This window comes from Coptis chinensis, chromosome 5, assembly GCF_015680905.1.
Source record: "Coptis chinensis isolate HL-2020 chromosome 5, ASM1568090v1, whole genome shotgun sequence".
NCBI classification, from domain to species: domain Eukaryota; kingdom Viridiplantae; phylum Streptophyta; class Magnoliopsida; order Ranunculales; family Ranunculaceae; genus Coptis; species Coptis chinensis.
In genome coordinates this window covers 48,847,725-48,870,278 of record NC_141460.1, presented here as the reverse complement: position 1 = coordinate 48,870,278, position 22,554 = coordinate 48,847,725, and the positions used below count along the sequence as shown (strand labels likewise).

The following is a 22,554-nucleotide window of genomic DNA, read 5'->3' as shown; positions in this document are numbered from 1 at the left end:
ATTTTGCTTAATACCTAGAATACCCTTAAATGTGCATCTCACACGTTTGATTAATTTTAGGACAAAAGCCTAATATTGCTATTATAAATAAGACAAAAGCCTAAATACCCCTAATTTCAGACAGAAAAAAGGGATTAATACATAAGGGAGTAATTCTGATTATTCCCTTTTGATTGCCCTTTTCTTGCATGAGAATTTCTCCTCCTCCCCATTTCTTAAATAAGAAGTTAAAACTACATTATAAGAGGCAATATCGAGTTTTATACCTTTCTCACTCTCCATCTTATCAAGCAACGAATGAGCAGAGTCAATCTTCTTCTCATCACAGTAAGCTCTCATCCGGTTTAATATCGGTCTTTGTAGGGACCGATTCAAAATACTGGTGAACGAGGTCGAAGCGACGTTTCTGCAGACAAGTAGAGAGAAGGGCACACATTGATTTGTCGGTTCGATTACAATCAAGCTCTGCAATGCGATCAAAGGTGGCTACAACTTGATCAAGCATTTTAGCATCGGAATAAAGCATCATGATTCTAATCCATAAACCTTCTATTTTCAACAGAGGGGTTTCGATTTGTTGTTCGAGAATTTTCTCAATGAGATCAAAACGTTGTAGTTTGGCTAGTTTACGGACTGAGATATGGAATGCAGATCGGTCTCAGTAGAAACGTGGGTTGTCTGATGTTTTGAGGAAAACTTGAGCAATTTTGGTTTAAAAAGAAAAGGAAACAACTAACTAGTAGGAAAGAGATCGACTATGATTCTTTTTAAAAGATAATATAAAAATTGAACCAATGTTACTCTTTGCATTTTAACCCTATACTATAACGTTCTTATGTTCTATCTAGTAGTAATAGTTACCTAATGAGCAACTTCATGAGCAAACTATGCAAGATATCCGTTATTAGTCACACTTGTTTGAGACATTGCCACGAAAGATATACGTTTAAACTCAATTAATAACACTAGTCCAAAGAACGACACTGAATATATCTCCAACTTTGTCTATATCAACAGTATCTCTCCCTTCATTAAGTTTAAATGGCATAGTAATACTTCTGGGATATCAACAAAAAATAACAACTATCATATACATTGGTAGAAATGAAGTTGCCCATGGAAGTGTTGTTGTTGCTCTGGTTCTGTGAGTGTTGAGAGATCTTGTTAATGAGTTGAAGGAATTTAGTTTCAAGAAACCCATTTTTTCAGAGGAAGGAGAAGATTTTGCACGTAATAATTTTGACTTGACTAATATTTACACATCATCTTTTGACTTTAATTTGCTGAAAATATCGTTGATAATATCCCAACTATCGCAATACCAACCACGATAAGTTGAAAATATCATTGACATATCGACATATATATCTTTAACTAGCCAGTGCTCCATAAAGAAGTGTTGTATGTATGAGAATTTGCCCATAAGAAAATTCTCATGTAGGAAAAGGGCAATCGAAAGGGAAGAATCAGAATTAATCCCTTTTGCATGTCTGAAATTAGGGGTATTTAGGCTTTGGTCCTATTTATAGTAAAAATATTAGGCTTTGGTCCTAAATTTAATCAAACGTGCGCACGTGTAAGGGTATTCTAGGTATTAAGCAAAATACAAGACAGTTAACGAGTTTGACTACCAAAAGTTGGACTAAAGTCTAATTTCCAACTATAAATGTATCAAAGCCTAATATCGCTACTATAAATAGGACCAAAACATAAATACCCCCATATATAAGTGTAGAGATGCCCACAAAATAAGGAAGATAGTTAACTAATAGCTAGACTCTAGTAGGAGTATGAGATAATAATTAGTTAGGTTTTGCTTATTAAGGGTCGCCTATATCACCGCGCTAATCGCACGGGTCAGGATATTTATGTCTTGTGCAGTAAATCCTCCAACTCGCGTAACTGAAGCTCAGTCTGTCTTGATTGGGTTCGCTTCAGAGCCGACATGAAAGTTGCCTAAGATCGCCTGTTATGGTTTGTTTTCAAAACTTAGCCTTAGAAATCACGTATTTTGTACGAGTTGTCTTTATATATCTTTATATAGTTTTTCAAAAACTTGAGGATATAAAAATTTAAAATCTTATGTCCTAGAGTAACCAAAATAATACTGGATAAACGTATGATTTTATCTTCTTGTGTAAAACCCTCTATATGGTTAGAGATACCTTTTGAGAAAAACATTTCAAAAAAACAAAAAAAAACTCAACGAGGTGTCGAAATCTAGAATTAAACAAATGGTGTAACCCAAAGGGAAACCATTATCTGTTTAATTCATCTTATATGCACCTCTCTATTATTGTCTCGAGAATCTGACGTTAAAAGACTCGTTTTGTACAAAAAGTACAAAAATTCTTTTCTCCCTCCTTTTCTAAAAATCCTACAAACTTTTTAGAAATGTCTGAGATAAAAAATAGTTTTTCTCTACCGAACAATACTCAATACCAACCCCTTCTAAAGTTTTTATAGCTCTTCCAGTTGATATACAACTTGATATTTGGAAAAGAGTTCATGATACAAAACTAGGTCAAGGAAAAAGTTCTTTCCCATGCAAAACACGTTCAATTAGGGAAAACTGGTGTTTGCGCTGTCAAACACCAGATTGCCCTAGCCTTCAACCTATTAGCGAAATCTCAGTTTTCATGGTTTATACTTGTTTAGCACCAGCAAGTCATCAACAACTTCTACGTGTCATCCCACCATCTGGTTGGGAATAATTCGTGTTATATTCAGTCTTGGGAATCTGCCTATAAACGACCCACCTTTTTACAGTTTTTCAAAAATTTAGTCCAAAAAAAAAATCTAATTAATTAATCTTTAATTTCAAAGTTTGTAAATTCAAAATAATGATCCGTTTTCCTTTGATCTCGTAACTTTCTTTTTGATTCATTCCACTATTCATACAATTTGTTTTCAAGTTTGACACACTCTATATTTGTTAGAGCTCATTTGTGTTTAAAACTTATGTCAGCTATGTGTTTCAAGGTGTTTCTCCATCATCTTTTGTGTCATATACCCTTGGATGATAGCATGTGATATACCGTTAGATTGGATTTTTTGAGCCGATCATTTGGTAGCTCACTTGTCCAAATCGGATAGGTAACGAAGCGGGAATCTACACTTTACACTTTCTGAGGAACAAGGACAAGATCGAAATTATAACATTTGATATAGGCTCAGACCAAAATTTTCAAAACCTTAAAAAGGGCACGTGCCTCCTTCTTTTCTACCCCACGCACTCGCCCCCACCTCATTCCATCTTCCCCAGCAAAAACAAATCCCTAGCCACCGTAACTCAACTAGCGCTCGCCCCTAACTAGATCACGCCCGCACCTCAACCCACCAACACCACCCACCAAAAATTTCATAGTAAACTCCATATTCGACCCCAATAACAAGAATTATCCACTCCTATTTCACCAATTCAAAGCCGAAATGAACCAGTCACAAAAATAGTTTCAGAACAAAATTTTGAGCACCTGTTCAATTCCATTCTTTTTGTCGTACACTTCAAGGCAGACATAGAGAGAAGACATTGGGAGTCTTTGGGGGATTTAGTGCATACAACTTACTCTCCCTTACTCACTCTTTCAGTTTACAATAGTATGCACCGAGCGAAGGATGGTAAGGTTTTCTGTACGTTTCCTGAGGGAACTATTGAGCTTACACTGGAGGTTGTGAGTGAAGCAATCATGATTCTGTTGAAGGCTTACACTCAGACAGAACAATCTCCAGAAAATAAATATGTTGATGTTTTGATTGCCAAGACACTTCTGGAGGGTAGGAAGAACCCCGCGTCTCACTGGGCTTATCATAATTCACTGAGGAGGAATCAGTTGGCAGTTTCACAATGAATAGCCTACAATCTTATAGGCTTAGCCAAACCCTTCGACATCAATAAGAGTATTATGCACATTCTTTGGATTCTGCAAGAGCAGAAAAATAGTTTCTACGTTGTCCGTTTCATTTTGGAGCAACTTCATAAAGTCCGTAAGACTTATTCTTCTCTCCCTGTGATTGTGACTCTCATTATGCAAAAATGGGATTTTGAGCTTCCTATTGACACAGTGGAGGTCGAGTACACTACAGCAGGTCCCATCTATACCCAATGTGCCCAGCTATACTAGCATCGTCCTGTAACCGGAGTAGCCGAACACGTTCGTGCTAGTCCATACCCTGAGGACTACTTTGCTCCAAGCTCTACTCACCAGTTCACTCAGCCGATGGATGGAATTCATTTCCTCCATGAAGGCCAAAGATTCCTCCATGAGCAAGTTCTCAAACTCATGCAAACTCAAGAAGCCATTCTAGCTAATCAGCAATCTTTCCAGCACGTGCAGAGATTCTTTCAGCACAATGTCGCAAGGACATTGCGTAGGATATAGAATGCTATCACCAGTAGAGATATGCAATACAAAAACCATCGTCAACTAGGAGAAGGATCTTCTCGACGTAACGACGAGTCACGCACGGATTCTGACTAGGTACCTCCCTAGTGTCCGTATAGATAGCTTTATGTTTACATTTTGCACTTATTTTTGTAATAACTGTTAGTATTATATTAGTATTATGGTTGTAGTATGAATGCATGTTTGGAATTTTCTTATGTGGAATTTGGTATATGAGTAGAACATAATACAAGTACATCATGCCAAATTTTTGAATTTCTGCATTATATGTGTTTTTCAAAAATAAATACAAAAACCCAAAAATTTCATGGTAGAATAATTATGTAACTTACTATTTAGATAAACCATTTATTTTTTGTTATATATCCAACAACCCACGCTCCAAACTTGTTCGGGGGTGGTAAATTTTCAATGAAGAACAGTTCATGGTAGAATAATTATGTAACTTACTATTTAGATAAACCGTGTATTTCTTGTTCTATATCCAGCAACCCACGCTCCAAACTTGTTTGGGGGTGGTAAATTTTCAACGAAGAACATAGTATTGGTGTACTGTCGTTTTTGCTCATGTTTCTATGGTAATATTTTTCCTTATCTCTTCATACTTTGAGGACAAAACATATTTCTGTTTGGGGGTGATATAGTAACATTCTGTAAAAACTAGGATTTCCTATATTAGGTATACTAGTATATTTCTTTCTTTCTTAAAATATTTTCAAAAAGACCAAAAAAGTAGTTTTCTGTTTAGTAAAAAAAAAAATCTTGTTTCTTTTTTCTATGATGAATACATGGTTTAGAAGTCTCATTATAGCAATAGAGTAAGGATTCATTTTTCAAACTTAGGCTAATATACATACAATAGTTTCTAAATCTTTTCATGAATGACATACATAAACATCATTGATTGTATATAACAGTAAATTTTTGAGACCATTGTTAGAACAATTAAGTTTCATATCCTATAAGAATCTAGCCAAAAGCCTCATTTGTATGTTTATTAAGTGATGACACAAAGGATGTCCGGATAGAAATACCATACGTCCACTTGCTTGATCACCATGTCATATCCTAGAGGAGAATTTAGGCCCTTTTTAGATCGATATAGCCAACTAAATGTTAGAACCCCAAAAAAAAAAAAGTCCTCTAGTTTTCCCTTTTTGAGCCTTCAAAAATTCAATAAACCTTTTTATTCTTCGCCATCAAATCCTTAAACCGTTGTTACACACAATAAAAAGTTTACCCTTTTTTTAGCCTTCAAAAACTTCTAAAAGCCTTTTTATTCTTCGCCATCAAATCCTTAACCTGTTGCTACAGACAATAAAAAAGCTTACCCAGCTAATGAGTTGAGAATTGGATGACCGGTAAAAAGAGAAGAGAAGACCATATACAAAAACAGAACAGTTAGCTACTTCGAAAAAAAAATAAAAGAAAAGAAAAGAAAGATTCATATCAAATATAGAAACTCCCAAAAGTTCAAAATCAAATGGAGCCAATTTCAAAAGAAAAAAAAAAAAAAAAAGTTAGAACTCCCAAAAATGAACATCATATGAAGTCACAAAGCCAGAGGGCTAAATAATGAATCATAATTCGGAAGAAAAGACAAAACAAGGTTCTTCTCTAGTTACAAGTATCCTGAAGACCCGATTTCTCAACTTATCAAATTTTGTTTTCCCTTCCATTTTTATTTCTAAACCACCACCTTACCCTGTAACTCTTAATAAAAGACCTCTAGCCTAACTAGGAATAGGATGGTGTCATAGTAAGTGGCAATTGTGATCAATCGACCCCGGTTTTCCTTGGACGTCATTCGTGTATGTGAGGAATATTAGTGTCATTTGCATTTGAAAGAATGAAACTTGAGTGAATCTATCAGAGAGTTTGTGTCTTAATACATCCCTGTTAGAACCCACTTTAAGGATCCTCTCCAAAAGTTTCAGAAACAACTCTGTTTTTACATTTCATCACTAATGTTTGTGTATTTATATTTAGATGATTAAATTACTATACATATGTTATCCTAAGTTTAAAGGAGCTTGTCCTTATTCACCTACTAATGAGATGTATGGACTTCTGAGAATAAATAAGGAGACAAGACCCTTGTGCTAAATAGAGGAAGTTTGTGAGTACCTTCTCTGGAAAACTCTCACGAGGCTTAACCTTGTCCACTAGAGAATTCCTAATGGTTTAAGACTTTGTTGAATATGGTCAATGTAGTCACACTCTGCAAAACGAAAACATATAGTTGACTTTTTCTATTTTTATTTTTCGTCGTTTCTTGGGTACAAGCAAAATACTATTTGGGGGTAGTTGATCAATCCTTGAATATGCATTTTTATCCTTTTATAATTCCTCAATTTAGTTGAATTATATGATCAATAATGTATAAAACTCATGTTCTTATTACTTTTTCAGGATACAAGCCTAAAATTTACCTCAAAAGACGTGTTCTAGAGTCAAAATGAGCCTAAAAGGGACCTTATAGGACAACTGAGAAAAAGTGCCAAAAAGTTAATGGTCAAAGTCAATGGTCAAGGTCAAAGTCAACTCAAGGGTCCAAAAACTCTAAAGCTCAGGAAACACTACAAGGGCTTAACCCTTTGCAAGACAATGGCAAAGCACCTAGGCTTCAAAAGACCAAAGGCTAAAATTCCCAAAGACATGGGCTTAGGCCCAAAAGGGCTTGGTCGCATCCACTCAAATCTAGAAAGCACAAGAAGGTTCTAGATTAGGTTGCTTGCTGGATAAGATATGAGAGGGGCAAACTTGTACATCTCAACACATATATAAGTGTAGAGATGCCCACAAAATAAGGGAGCTAGTTAACTAATAGCTAGACTCTAGTAGGAGTAGGAGATAATAATTAGTTAATTGTTTTTATTTAGTTTTATAATTATTATTTTCCATTTTTATTGTTTTAAAGCTTCAAGCTTTGTTGAATCAAGTTGGTTTTCTTCCATTCAAAGTGTTTAATCTGGTCTTTTATCAAAATAGTTCTTCAAAACATCTTCTTATTCATTCATTCAACACACCAAAGTTATTTATACTAACCAAGCTACCTTTACATATCAAGATCTACATGTTTTACACCTAAAGAACTCTAGTATTCATGTTTTAATCCTCAAAACCTTAATAACTAGTTGTTGTCTACACCTTCATACACCAAAAGCTTACTAAGAACAAATGAAAAATTAAGAAATGGTTTAGTTTTTATCCATCATACTTCTACTCTTCAAAGATCTAAGATGAACAACTTTGAAACCCAATACCCAACCACTAGTACTACTTCAGGCATAGGTCGTTGATTTGTAGGACGTGCTCAGTCTGTTAAGCAGTTCGGTAAATTACTTCGATGAGTAATTGCCTGGGATTGTAGTTCGGTGTTTAGGTAGCCAGGTAAACTAGATTGTCAGCATGACAATTCTCTTCTAGCAGGAAATGGTATATAGAGGCTTTTTTGAAAGAAAGAAAAATTTGATGCATAATTTGAAGGTATTTAGAAAGGTTACCTTCATTGGTGGCGTACTCATTGGTGATCTGGCGAACGACCAACTGCAAATTACTGAACATATTAATCTTTTGGACGTTGAGTTGTAGCGCCATTCGCAGCCCCATGATTAGGCCTCATTGTTGGAGGTCGCAAAGTCAATTCGAACTGATTTTTCCACCATAGTGTCATCTGGTGATACTAAGATCACTCTGACTCTGCTTCCACCTGAACTGCTAGCTCGATCCAGGAAGAGTGACTAGACTGACACGTCTTGTGGCTTAGTTGATGGAATGTCGATCTCTGGTTCCCAATTCAAGTCGTCAACAAGAAATTTGCTAGAAAATCTACAACGAACTGTCCTTTTTTTGAGGTTCTCAGGGTGAACTCAATGTGATGTTCACCAAGTTCTTCTGCCCACATGGCCATGCAGGTTGTCTTATTTGTTTTCAGGAAGAATTTCTTTAATGGGAGTTAGGTGAGCACTTTAATTGGGTGTGCTTAGAAGTATGGCTTGAATTTCCTCGTTAAGTATAGTAATGCCAGTACTGCCTGAAAAGGTGGGAGCAGTTCTTTTCTGCTGGTACAAGTGTTTTACTTGTGAAGTAGATCGGCTTCTCCATGCCTTTATCCTCTTTAAATATAACTGAACTGATAGCAAAGTCAAACACTGCTAGGTAGAGCCTCAATGTTTCACCATCTGTTGGTTTGCCCAGGATGTGTCGGGGTTAGTTGATAAGTAGCCTGATAAGAACCCAAAATTGTAGTTTTAACTTAATAATATTAAATTTAGACCAATTACGTTTATAATAAATAAGAGTTAGTATTGTTTACATACTTTTGTATATTTCAAGTCTTGGAGTCAAATATGTGAAGAAATATATCACTTTTGCAAGAGAAATGAGCAAAAGCTGGTTGCTAAGAAGTTCTATGGTTAAAGCCCAAGTTTCAAGGAGAAAAAACATTTTTAAAGCCCAGTCAAAGCTTTTTTGAATACTGCGACTAGATTAAAAAATGGAGTCACTTAAAGGGCGACCAAGAGTAACTTAAGACTATACTGTTTCCTGATCCGATGCACTAATTATTACTTAGAGTGGTAATTTTTGGTTGGTAAGAGATTCTTATCTTGTTCTTCCCTCCAATTCCTTCCTGTTTAGGCAATTTCCATTTTTTCCTTTTCATCTTTTTTGTTGTGCTCCTTCCATTTACCTGGCATTATGGCGAGTGGTCATAACCACCAAGCTAGTAACTCTACTCCTTCTTCATGGAGTGCTATGTTCCATGGTTCTGGTACGGTATCGACTCTCACTCCTTTGAGGAGTTTCTCACCAATCCTCAATGATGGGGTTGCCATAGTTCCTGACGAACTGGTCGACCAAGGGATTCAGCAATGGGATGACTATCTTGTTGGGTATTTCCTAGAGAAGCGGTTGTCATTCCATTTGTTAAAGATTTTCTCACTAAGACATGGAAGCTTAAAGCAAACTTTGACATTACAACTGATAAGGAGATTTTTTATTTGAGCTTTACCAGTAATGAAGATCGGCAGATGGTTCTGGAATCAGGTCCAGTATTTATTGCAGGTAGAATATTTGTTCTTAAGCCGTGGAGTGTTGAGATTGACTGCCAGCGGAGTGTACTCACCACAGTTCCAGTTTAGGTGAAGCTGCATGACCTTCCAAAAGAGATGTGGGCATTGGATGGTTTATCCTATACTGCCAGTTTGATAGCAAGGCCAATGTTCATGGATGATGCAACGACAAAAAGAAAGAGACTATCGTTCGCAAGGGTCTGTGTAAAGGTCCCTGTAAACCATAAATATGGACCTATGACAACCGTAAAAATAGTAGAATCCTAAATATTAATGTTAACAACACTAATACGTAATCCTACCGTTTTTACGTTTAAATCAATTCTTCTTACTCTCAAAACATAATCATGCAGTATAATGAGTAAGGATTCGTTCCACTCTTAACTGTCTAGACTTAAATTGAATTCAACTAATCAAACCCAAAAGGAACAATGGTGAGAGTAATGATTTGATGTGAAATTTTTATACTACCATTCCCAACACAAGAACAATAATAAGAACATGTCATTATGGAATAAGTAATTAACTTTATAAATCTAATAGAACAATAAGAACAAGATATGATTGAATGAATAACAACTACTTATTAATCTAATGAACAATAAAAACAATGATTCCATACTCATGAAATAAACTAATCAATTAATGTAAAACTAAATAATGTAAAACTAGATCTGGATCTAAAAACTAATCTCTAATGGCTACTTTCTACCTAACCTAATTTAACTACCTAACCTCCCTTTCTTTACAAAGAGTCAAACTTTCGTTTTTATACTTTCGGATCCAAAAATCGTGCATGGGCTTGGAGCCATGTTTTGGGCCAAAAAATCGGGCCTAAAACCCAATTTCTTTAGTCCAAAATGGGCTCTTCAGATTCAGTTGCTTCGACAGATATTTTGTCCACTTTTGCTCCTCTGATTGGGTCAAGGCTTGGACCATTGGAAAGCTCTTTCCTAGCCGGTCGTTTTGACATAAGATACTCCCAATTCCGAGGTCTGAGTCTAAAGATACGGCCTTCGGAAGTTCTGCTGACTTGTGCACTATTTCTGCCCGTGTTGACTTTTCAGCTTTTGACCGGGCTTTACAAAGGCTTTGTCTCCTTGAATCTTGGCCTTTATTCACAGAACTCCTTAGCAACCGACCTTTGCTCCTTTATCTCGCTAAAGTTGCACATTTCTGCACATAATGGACTTTGAAGCCTGGAATGCATAAAAACACGTAATCAGTATTAACTCTTAATTATTACTCACATAATTGGTCTAAAAGTATGATGGTTAAGGGGTTAAAACTACAACTTTGGGCTCTTATCAACCTACTGTTTAGCTTAAGGTGAAAGGACGAGAAGTAGTGGTGGGAGTTGAATATACATGGAAACCGTTGTCATGTGAGAAGTGCAACAAGTTTGGCATTCCACAAGTATATGTTGGGCTAGAACTGTGAGGAGATGGAATGCTCGTAATATGGAGAGGGGTGAAACCAGAGGCACTTCTAACTTAGAAGCGAATATTGGTAGGATTGAAAATGAGTGGAATAGCACCAACTCCGGGGCAAACATGCAAACTGGGATAATAGGACCAGCCCTACACAAGGATCAGAATAATGCCTTATTTCCTTATGTTCGACAGGAAGGAGGAGTTAGTGGGGCTGCTCCAGAGCAAGGACCAGTTCGATCAATTGTTCCGTAAAATGAAAATGCCCTTGTTACTATTCCAGCAACAGGAGAGATGGGTATTACTAGTCCAGTAGCAGTCAATGCGGAGGAGGAGTCCATAACAGGCCCTGGGTACTCAATGGGGGGTGAAACTATAATACAGGACAACCAAGCTAGGAATGGTAACATATTTCTCATATTACAAGAGGATGAAGATTCTCCTATAATCAATAATGAGTTGGTGGTTTAAGATGAATCAACATATATGGGGGAATCACAATTCCAAGGAGAACAGGTTTTATATAAAGCTACTGCCCTAGAGGAAGAAACCATTAATGATGACCTCTCCAATACTGAAAAAGAATTCTTTGATGATGAGCATAGTCCACAAGACATAGCTCTACTTCCTTTGCAAGTGATAACAAGGTCTCAGTCTAAGCAGCAACAACATCCACATAATTCCAGCAACAAAGGGAAGGGTAAGAACAATGGTTCTGGGAAGAAGGGGAAACATAAACGGTAGTCATGTCGAAGCTCTCTGTATGGAATGTACGAGGCCTTAATGACCTTAATAAAGCTAGTTATCTGAATAAATTTAGAAGGGCGAATAATTTATGTCTTTTTGCTATGGTGGAGATGAAAGTCAGAATACAGAAGTTTCAGCTTATCAGTAGTCTCTGTTGTCCTTTGTGGCCTTTTGTAAACAACTACAGTAGTAGTGCTAGTGCCAGAATCTGGATATCATGGGATCCTAAGGTTATAGCACTATCGAAAATCAAGGAGACTGAGCAACTTATACACTGTAAGATTGATCTTCTCCCTACTTTGAAATCCTTCTTTTTTACTGTGATATATGCAAGTAACAATAGTGCAGATAGATCAAGGCCTATGGATTGAAATTCATAATATTCACACTGGCATACAAGGAGAGTGGTGTGTTGCAGGAGACTTTAATAATGCTCTTTATTCTTTTGAATGGATTGGTGGAGAAGCAGTGCACCCTAGGGAAACCACCCCTTTCAGGGATTGTCTTGTCACATCTGAGCTGTATGATCTCAAAGCTATTGGGGCATTCTATACGTGGACCAATTTTGATAGGAAGTGGTCTAAAATTGATCGATGCTTGGTGAATAGTACCTAGAGTACTACATTCTCCTACTCTTATGTTGAATACCTGCCCTCGGGTGCTTCATATCACTCTCCTATAGTTATCTCTAATCATCAACAGAGTTGTTGCTAGTCCTCCTTTCAGGTTCAGTAACTTTTAGATCCTCCATCCAGAGTTTTTGGACACCTTTTTGCAATGTTGGAGTGGGCAAGTAAACGACAGCCCTCTATTCATTATGACGCAAAAGCTCAAACTGTTGAAATGCAAGTTGAAAAGCTGGGCAAAATTCTTCTGCTCGGACATATCTAAGCAGACTGAGGCTACTAGGAAGGAACTCAAGTATCTACAGAAAGTATAGCAAAGTAATCCTATGGATGTTCTATTATGCACAAAGGAAAAAGAAGCACGATCAACCCTCTGTCAGCTTATCATCATGGAAGGGGAGGATCTAAGGCACCGTACTTGATGTGACTGGATGAAATATGGAGATAAATGTAATGAGTTTTTCCATAAGATGCTTAAAGAGAGAAAGGGTCAAAATTTGATCTGGGCTTTTAATGACGCTACTGGTACTAGAAGGGAAGGACACGAAGAAGTCTCCGCAGCTTTTGTTGACTACTATAAGACCTTATTGGGACAACCGTCCCCAGCTAGCTGTAATCCTAACTTTCTTGAGATGCTCCACTTTTCTAGGGTTCTGTATCCAGCTGAAGCAGAGACTATGATACAGGATTTTACAGAGGCCGAGATTCAACAAGCTCTGTTTCAGATGGAGGATAATAAGGCCCTAGGACCTGATGGGTTCAATGCCTTTTTCTTCAAGAAAAACTGGCAATGGGTAAAAGATGAGTTTGTTTAAGCTATCCTTTCTATTTTCTCTCTTTAGTCAGTGCATAGAGGAGTGAAATCAACTAACTTGTGCCTCATTCCGAAATGTGCAACACCATCTAGGGTGGAAGAGTTCTGACCGATTGCTTGCTGCAATGTTCTCTTTAAGTTTGTCTCTAAAATGCTCACTAGTAGAATGAAGCCATTCATGCCTGAAATCATATCCATGCCGCAATTGATAAGAGCCCAAAAATATAGTTTTAACCCTTTAACAATAATACTTTTTGACCAATTATACGAGTAATAAATAAGAGTTAATGCTGATTACGTGCTTTTATGTATTTCAGGCATTGAAGTTTACTATGTGCATAAATGTGCCACTTCGGTGATATAAAGGAGCAAGGGTTGGTTGCTAAGAAGTTCTATGATTAAAGACCAAGATTCAAGGAGAAAAAGCCTTTGTAAAGCCCGGTCAGAAGCTGAAAAGTCTGAGTCAACGCGGGAATAAACAGCACACAAAAGTCAACAGAACTTCCGAAGACTGTATCTTTGGACTCAGGCTTCAGAATTGGGCCTAGCTTATGTTAAAACGACCGGCTCGAAAAGAGATTTCAAATGGTCCAAGCCTTGTCCCAATTAGAGGAGTAAAAGTGGACGAAAAGCCTACTAAAGTCAGATCCAGCTGAAAAGGGTCTTGTGGACTGAAGAGATTGGGTTTTGGGCTCGATTTCCCAACCCAAAATATGGACCCTCATCTCATGCACGAAAATGTAGATCTGGTTTCCTCAATTTCCACACACAAGACTTAGCTCTTAAGTATCAATTAACTTAGGATAGAAAGTAGCCATTAGAAAAGTTTTGAGTTTTTGAATTAGTTAATTAATTAGTTTTCATTCCATTAATTAGTTTCATTTCTTGTTTTAGATTAGTTATTGGAATCATTGTTTATCATTCATTAGATTAATAAAAATAGTTAGTTCTTGATAATTTCGATTTTGTTATTTAAAATTGCTTAGATCTAATTTCAATTCTTGTTTGTTAATGATTTCTTAGTTGTTAATTTAGATTTCAATTATTGTTTAGTTGAATTTAATAAAGTTAGAATCTTTATACTATGTGTAATTCAATTTCATATGGAAATGATAGCATAATGATTCTAGGCTAAACCTCTATTAGAGGGGGTTAAAGAAGCCTTGATGAAGCTTGATCTTTTTTAACATAGAAATTGTCGTGATAATCTATTCAATTCTAGAAAGTAATTAGTTCACCATGAGAATGGGCTTGGTTGCTTCACATGCTAGTTATGAATTGGTAGAGATGCCATGTATAATTAGGGATTAGAATTACCATTTTGACATGCGAAGCATTGAAATTTGGATCACGACAAATCTTTGTTAGGTTATTAAGTCGAGTTAAGGTGGATTCAATCCCCCCTAATTCTTTATCTAGATTCAAACCTTAGTATTCCGTAGTTGAATCGTTATAGTTAGTATCTTGTTATTTGAATTTGCATCGTAGTATAATCCCATTATTACTCTCATTAGACTTTGGATAGATTCACAATATTAGGAAACATTGAATGCTAAAGAACGAGGAGTGGAACGAATCTTCTATTCCAACTCTATTTTAATAGTATCGAGGGTAGAAATCTTTGATAAGAACTGTCTTCATATAAGTTTTAGTTTTACTTGCGTTTAGAAGTTTATCTTTTATTTGTGAGCAGAGTTGATCTTTTTACGTTTATCAGCAATCCACCTTTATTTCGGGTAGATCCATTCAGGATAACCTCTTACTAGCTCATGACCTAATTAGAGGATACACGAGGGCTCATGGGACTAAAAGATGCTCTATCAAAATTGATATTATCAAAGCATATGATACGGTAAGTTGGCAAACTATTAAGATGGTGATGGCAACTCGTTCAGCCACAGGTAACATACTTAGGTCTTCCTCTCAATGCTTCTAGAATGGGAATCAAATAATGCATGCCTTTGATCGAAATGGTAACAAAGAGAATATCAAATTGGAAGAATAAGTCTCTAACACATACTGGAAGACTCCAATTGATACAATCTGTCATTTCTTCTCTTCATGTCTATTGGGCGAGAGCCTTCATCCTACCCAAGAGAACTTTGAAGGACATTGCAAAGATTTGTAATAGATTCCTTTGGTCAGGGCTAGACATGAACTCCAAAATGCATCATGCAAGTCACGCTACTCTCAGACTTGGTAAAGATCAGGGTGGTTTGGGCATTATGGATCCAAAGACATGGAACAAGGCTGCCTACTGTGGCCTGGTTTTCAAAATTGCGAGCTATGAAGATTCTTTATGGGTTCAGTGGACAGTTGAAAACCATATCAAAAACCAACGCTTTTGGACTATGAAAATACCAACTGATGCCTCATGGGTCTGGAGAAATGTCTTGAAACACAGGGGAGCAACTCAAAGGTTTGTAAGGCACTAGATAGTGAAGGGTGGGCAAACCTATGTCTGACATGATCTATGGTGTCATGACGCTCCATTAATTCAGTGGGCAGAAGCAGTACAACTTCTTCATGCTCCGAATAATGCTTTTGTGAGTGAGCTTATTACAGATGGGAGATGGAACCAGATCATTACTAGTTTGCCTGACAGTGAGCTCAAGAGGAAAATATAAGGTATTGAATTGAACCCTCTACTTTCTCAAGACCAAGTAATTTAGACTCCAACAATATCGGGTAGATTCACTGTCTAGTTAGCATACCAGGCGCTTAAGCAGATCCAAAACAAGGTGAAGTGGTACAGGTTGATATGGGGCAAGCTAGTTCTTCCAAAGCATTCATTTACAGGGTAGCAGCTCTTTGCAAATGCATTACCGACCCAAGACAGGTTAGTTAAGAGGAAGGTATTAACCTAGTCGAATTGTTGCTTTTGCAACTCCTAAAGAGAGCATTCGAAACATTTGTTCTTTGATTGCCAGTTTACAAGAGGAGTTTGGGCAAAAGTGAAGGGATGGATGGGTATGAGCAGTTATGTTGGAGCTTCAACCTCTAAATGGTACAACCTGCTGCGGTTATGTCGATCCGCTACTATGGAATCTGAAATAACAAAAGCAACTGTTTGTGCTACAGTTTATGCCATTCGGAGAGAAAGGAATGCGAGGAGATTTCAGCAGCAACAACGCACTGAAGATCAAGTTTTCAGCAAAGTGCAGAAGGAGATGAAGCTTTATTTACAAACGGTGCTGAAGGAAGTTCCTAAGACCGTGGCAGCAAAGCTGCTGATTGAAAAAATTGGTATACAAGTCTCTTTTACACAAACGAACCCCAGCTGGTCTTTTTGGCTTAGGCCTAAATTAGGTGAGCTGATGATAAATACTGATGGGTCTATTATCGAGGAATACAATGGATTTGGGGGCGCGATTAGAGATGAAACAGGGGCAGTTAAACTCGCATTCACAGGCAGTTCTGCTAAGAAGTCAGTTGTGACTCAGGAGCTGATAGGAATTTAACCGTCCTAAATAAACAGGCTAATTAAACCCTATTTTACTTATACTAATACTAGCAAGCGCACGAGGTCTATCGTAATAGGTGCGCAAGAACGAGGTCGATCCCACAGGGATTGCTATTTAGGAACAATTGAATATTAAAATACTACTTAACCTAATCCGAACTATATTGGTTTATGAAATTTTGATTAACTAATAACTAGTCCTATTTAACTTAATTATGAAAACTATAAAACTTATATTAAATTATCAATGGAGAGACTACTAAGGCATTCGAATCCACCCTAGACCGTTGTAAGTATCCTAATTCAATTAATTCAAAATTCTCTTTTAATTACGAGTAGCACGAGGGAAAGGAATTCCCTAGCTTTCTCGAAGATGTGAACGTTGAGCTCTTATATAAATCTATATATTGGTTTGATCGAATTTCAACAAACGAGAATATAAACTCCTAGCAAAAATCGTCTTCTTACAGTACGACTTCTCACAAGTTTACGTAAACGATAAAAACGATGCTTTGATAAGAACGGAATATGTATCTAACGATTAACTAGTCAAGTCATGCAAGATATAATTAATGAAAGTATACCACTAATATCAATACGAAAACGATCACTGAATCTTTACGTTCCGAGAACAATGAATCAACTAAAACAAGTATAAACCTCATGCAAGTCTAGGGCTTTATCTAAGCCCTAGCTTATAGTTTAGCTGCACATAATAACCGGAACCATAAAAGCGTAAGAAATAAAACTCCCTTAGCAAAACCATAGCCTGCTGTGAAGTCCTCTCTTGTTGCTCCTTGGTTCCAACGATCGTGCTTCGTAGCACCAGCCAAGAACCTCTCTTCACTGCTGTGTTACGCCACGCTTCCAGCCAAGAGAGACCTCCACTTTCACTGCCTTTTTCTGCTTTCCAGAACCAGCACCGAGCCTCTCTTCACTGCTGTGTTCGCACACCACTTTCAGCCAAGAGACGCACGCTATTGTTCACTGCTGTCCCGTTCCTCTCTTCTTCAGCTAAGCGCGTTCTTCTTCAGCCAAGAACTAACTTCACCCAGCCCAGCACAACCCCTTTTTACTGCTCCTTTCCTTCTTTATGCCAGAAAAATCGCTAGAGAAGGAAACTAAAAATCCTCTCCTCTTTCGGTGGTAGCGATTTTCCGCTTTTACTATCTCGGTTTGAATCTTTTCAGGCGGGATTTTTGGGATTTCTATTTTTGTTTCGCGATGGAGAAGGAAATGATGGGTGCTACCGTGATTCTCTGGTGGACAGTAAATGGGCTGACCCTTAGTTAGTGGGTATGGGCTTTTGTTATTTGGTTATGGGCTGGTCTCTTTAGTTGCACATGGTCCGTTTTAGGCTATTGGACCTAGACTAAACTTTAGGCCCAAATTCCATTTTCTTTTATTTCCTCTTGTCTTTACTCACATGCTTTAACAAGACCCAACCAGACCCGAGGGGAACTCCCCCACATCGAATCCCGGCGGTTTCCACACTTTTAATCATGTTAAGTCCAATTCTGTAAAACCACCAAAAATACACTAACTAAATCAAACGAATAAATTAAACGAACTAACTAATATAAAATTGAGCGTGAATAATGTAATATTTATCTACCGATCAAATACCCCAAACTTACATTTTGCTAGTCCTCAAGCAAAACTAAATCTAAACTAATAACAAAAATTAAAAATCCTAACTCATTTTCAGTAGGAATCACGATTACACTTAGCATGTGCAACAAGCCTTTTAAACCCCCTAGGTTTACCCTAGTGGACGAGTTTAGTCTCGTGAGAGTTTTCAGAGAAGGTACTCACAAACTTCATCTATACTATAATGACTAAGAAATAACAAGAATGTTCCCTTAATTTATCTCAGATATTCATACTTCTCACTAGCAAGGAATAAAGAATACTCATTTTAAAGCCTAAGTTAACATATGCGTAATAATCAAATCATCTACAAATAAACATACATGCAATGAACAACACTATGAAATGCGATTAAGCGTGTCCGGTTCGAAACTTGAATAAGCGTCCCTAAGTAGGTCCTCACAAATATGTCAAGACAAAAATACTCGATTTTTCCGCTCAGGTTTAAGCTCACTCCGATTAATGTGGTGAGCACACTTTTCCTCTCAATCTCAATGACATCCAAAGGAGCCGAGGGTCGATCAAACACATCTGCCACTTACTATCACACCAACCTATTCCTAATTGAGCTAAAGGTCTTTATTAGGTGTTATGTATAGCTTAGGTGATAGTTTAAGAATAAATGGAATGGATAAACAAAATAGACAAGTCCGAGAAAATAAGGTCTTCAAATTCGTAACTAGAGAAAGTCCCCGTTCTTACTTTGTTTCTGCACTTTGTTTCCATCCTTAGCCCTTTTGTTTTGGCTTTTTGACTCCTTTGATTCTATTTTTGGAGTTCTAACTTTTTTTTTTTTTATTTCTATTCATTTTTTTTTTTTTGGATGGAAACTCTCTTTTCTTTATTTTTCTTTTGAAGCAACTAACAAATTCTTGATTTTCTACAGGTCTTTCTCATTTCTTTTCTTCATTTCATCCTATTTCTCAAACTTATCAAATGGGTAGGCTATTTTTATTTATTTATTATTATTATTATTATTATTATTATTATTATTTTTTATATAAGGTAAGGAATTTGCGGTTTATGAAAAGGCTAATAAAAGGCTCGATTAAGGCTTAATAAGCGGAAAAAATATTTTTTTGGTTTGAATTTCTGGCTATATCGATCCAAAGATTGCCTAAATTCTCTTTTAGGATATGGTATGGTGATCAAGCAAGTGGACGTGTGTTTTCTCTACTCAGAATTAACTTCTCCCTTGTGTCATCACTCAGATATCTACTCATATGAGGCTTTTAGGCTAGATTCTCACTGGATATGTAAAATTAAGCACTCTAACCTAGGTCTCAGAAAAGTACTACCAAGTACAAATATAACATTCATGCAAGATATTTATGAAAAGATGCAGAGACTATTACCTATATCTTAACCTAAGTTTCTTAATAACTACTCTTAATTCTAATGCTAACTGAGATTTCTAGACTATAATCATTATAGAAAAGGAAACAATACCACTACCCCTAAGTGCATAGTATACCTAAGTTTTATTTTTCGCTAAACAAAACATTTTGTTCCCACCCCCAAACTTAGTTTAGACATTGTCCTGAATGTTGACAGATATGCTTAATTCCAAAAATTAATAACATGGACAAGTAAAAGAATAAGGAAAGAAGTTACCAATAGCTCCATGAACGAAAATAAAACTCGAGTCACCTGTAGAAATTAGTACCTCACTGTAGATATAATATCGATAAAATAGAAAAGGAACCAATTTACTATGACGACTAACCTTGTGGCACATATCTCATTCCATAGAGTTACACGCCTCCAAAACACGGAGAAAAGGTGCTAAAGTGGAATGCATGAGATATGCGAAAGGTACACATGACTCAAAAATAAAAACATGGGTTGCCTCCCACAAGCCAAGCGTAACGCTTAACGCTAGCGCATCGAATGCTTCACAAATCAGTGGGCTTAGTGTCGCAACCATCCACGATAAAAACATGCATATAGAATAAGCAAATGCGAACAATAAAATAGAAAATAAATTCCCAACTATTATGGCCATAATCATTGCTCCATCCTCGCTTCATCGAACTCGCTTTGGTTGTCTTTGCTTAGTTCGGTGGTGTTCGACCGACCGGTCCTCGAAAAACTGGAAAAATTTCGTGGTCCACGAGGTCGTATGCTGGTCGCGCTTCCACATGGCGGGCTCGAGTTTTTGAATTTATGTTTTTTGGCGCTGAAGTCGCTCAACTTGTAGCGGGCGCCAAAGGTTGAATTTTCGACAGAGTGTAGAGGCGCGGCTGTCGCTGGCTTTGCAGCGCGTTTTTTTTTTTTTTTTTTTTTTTTTTTCAATGCAATTTCCGAAATACTAAAACATGGGTTGCCTCCCCACAAGCGCTTCGCTTAACGCCTCTAGCGCATCTAATTCTTCACACAACCGATCGGTGCTATATGGACGTATCAACAAGCCGGATCTGTGCAATCGGGCCATGATAAATAGGATCAAGCAGACTTACCTCTTCCACATCCTGCCCGGTCAAACCATCAAGGTATGGTTTCAACCGTTGACCATTTACCTTAAACACCCGACCATCCGTAGGATCTTCTATCTCAACAGCACCATGAGGAAAAACAGTTTTAACAATGAAAGGACCAGTCCACCTAGAACGTAACTTACCAGAAAAAGACGCAAACGAGAATTATATAACAAGACTTTTTTATTAGGTTCAAAAGACTTTCGAAGAATAGATTTATCATGAAAAATCTTAGTCCGCTCTTTGTAAATCTTGACATTCTCATATGCCTCATTCCTTAACTCAGCTAACTCATTCAACTCAAGTTTACGTTGTGAACCCGAAATTTACGATATCGGGTTAAACGTTTTAATGGCCCAAAAAGCACGATGTTCCAATTCTACAGGCAAATGACATGCCTTTCCAAACACAAGCCTATAAGGGGACATACCAATAGGAGTCTTATAAGCAGTTCTATAAGCCCAAAGAGAATCATTAAGACGTTGAGACCAATCCTTACGGTCAGGTCGCATGCAGTCTTTTCTAAAATCTGCTTAATCTCCCTATTAGATACTTCAACTTGACCACTAGTTTGAGGATGATATGGGGTAGCAAGCTTATGAGTAATAGAGTACTTTTTCATTAAAGATTCAAATGCTCGGTGTGTAAAATGAGTACCATTATCACTTATAATTGCACGAGGAGTACCAAAACGAGAAAATATATTATATTTTAAAAAGTTAACTACGACTTTATGATCATTCGTTTTACATGGCACCGCCAACCCACTTAGAAACATAGTCTACGGCAACAAGGATATAAAGATAACCAAAGGAAGGAGGAAAGGACCCATGAAGTCAATACCCCATACATCAAAAAGCTCCACAACTAAAATAGGGGAAAGAGGCATCATGTTCCTATGGGAAATATTACTCAGACAATGCATCTATCACAATTCAAACAAAACTCATGTGCATCCCTAAATAGAGTAGGCCAATAAAACCACACCGCAAAAACCTTTGCAGCCGCCTTTTTAGGACCAAAGTGACCACCACATGCATGGTCATGGCAAAAAGAGAGGATACTATGAAACTCACTCTCGAGAGACACATCTCCTAACAACTGGGTCGGGCATGACTTAAACAAGTATGGATCATCCCAAAAAATTCCTAACCTCAAAGAAGAAACTTAGATTTATCCCGTTGTCTCCAATAAGAGGGAAACTGTTTAGTTACAAGATAATTAACAATATCCGCATACCAAGGCGATTGTGATATAACAAAAAGTTGCTCATCGGAAAAAGATTCATTTACGGGCAAAATATCGGTAGAAGATTCCACTATAAGTCTAGACAAGTGGTCAACCACGCTTCTCCTCGCACCCTTCTTATCCCTAATCTCTATATCAAACTCTTGCAACAAGAGTACCCAAATAATCAAACGCTTTTAGCGTCCTTCTTAGTAAGGAGATATTTCAAAGCCGAATGATCAAGAAAACACGACAACCTTAGACCTATGAGGTAAGACCTAAATTTGTCTAAAGCAAACACAACAACTAACAACTCTTTCTCGGTTGTAGTGTAGTTCATCTGTGCATCATTAAGGGTTCGACTAACATAATAAATAACATGGGGCAACTTGTCAAACTGTTGACCTAAAACAGCCCCAACTGCATAGTCAGACGCATCACACATTAACTCAAAAGGCTCACTCCAATCGAGGTCAGATGATAGGAGCAATGAGTCAACAAATGCTTAAGCTTCTCAAAAGCTTTTAAACAATCTTCATCAAAGACAAAAGCGACATCCTTACCAAGTAAATTGCATAAGGGATGAGAAATCTTGCTAAAGTCTTTAATGAAACGCCTATAAAATCCAGCATGACCTAA

At 37.2% G+C, this 22,554-nt stretch overlaps 1 protein-coding gene across 1 annotated transcript; it reads left to right on the top strand.

The window, feature by feature from the left end:
* The first annotated feature begins 12,715 nt into the window (after positions 1–12,715).
* LOC147497755 (uncharacterized) lies at positions 12,716–15,725 on the top strand. The gene is made up of 3 exons (XM_086562999.1): positions 12,716–13,078; positions 14,816–14,950; positions 15,600–15,725. The coding sequence occupies exons 1-3, from the start codon at positions 12,716–12,718 to the stop codon at positions 15,723–15,725; spliced, it is 624 nt and encodes a 207-aa protein (XP_086419125.1).
* Positions 15,726–22,554: the final 6,829 nt, after the last annotated feature.

Excerpts from the sequence above, each read along its gene's own strand:
- LOC147497755 (XM_086562999.1), top strand. The coding sequence starts at position 12,716 with ATGAAATATGGAGATAAATGTAATGAGTTTTTCCATAAGATGCTTAAA. Across the intron at positions 13,079-14,815 it reads TCAAGAAAAACTGGCAATGG|CAATCCACCTTTATTTCGGG; the intron begins GTAAAAGATGAG and ends TACGTTTATCAG. Across the intron at positions 14,951-15,599 it reads TTATCAAAGCATATGATACG|TGGGCAGAAGCAGTACAACT; the intron begins GTAAGTTGGCAA and ends CCATTAATTCAG.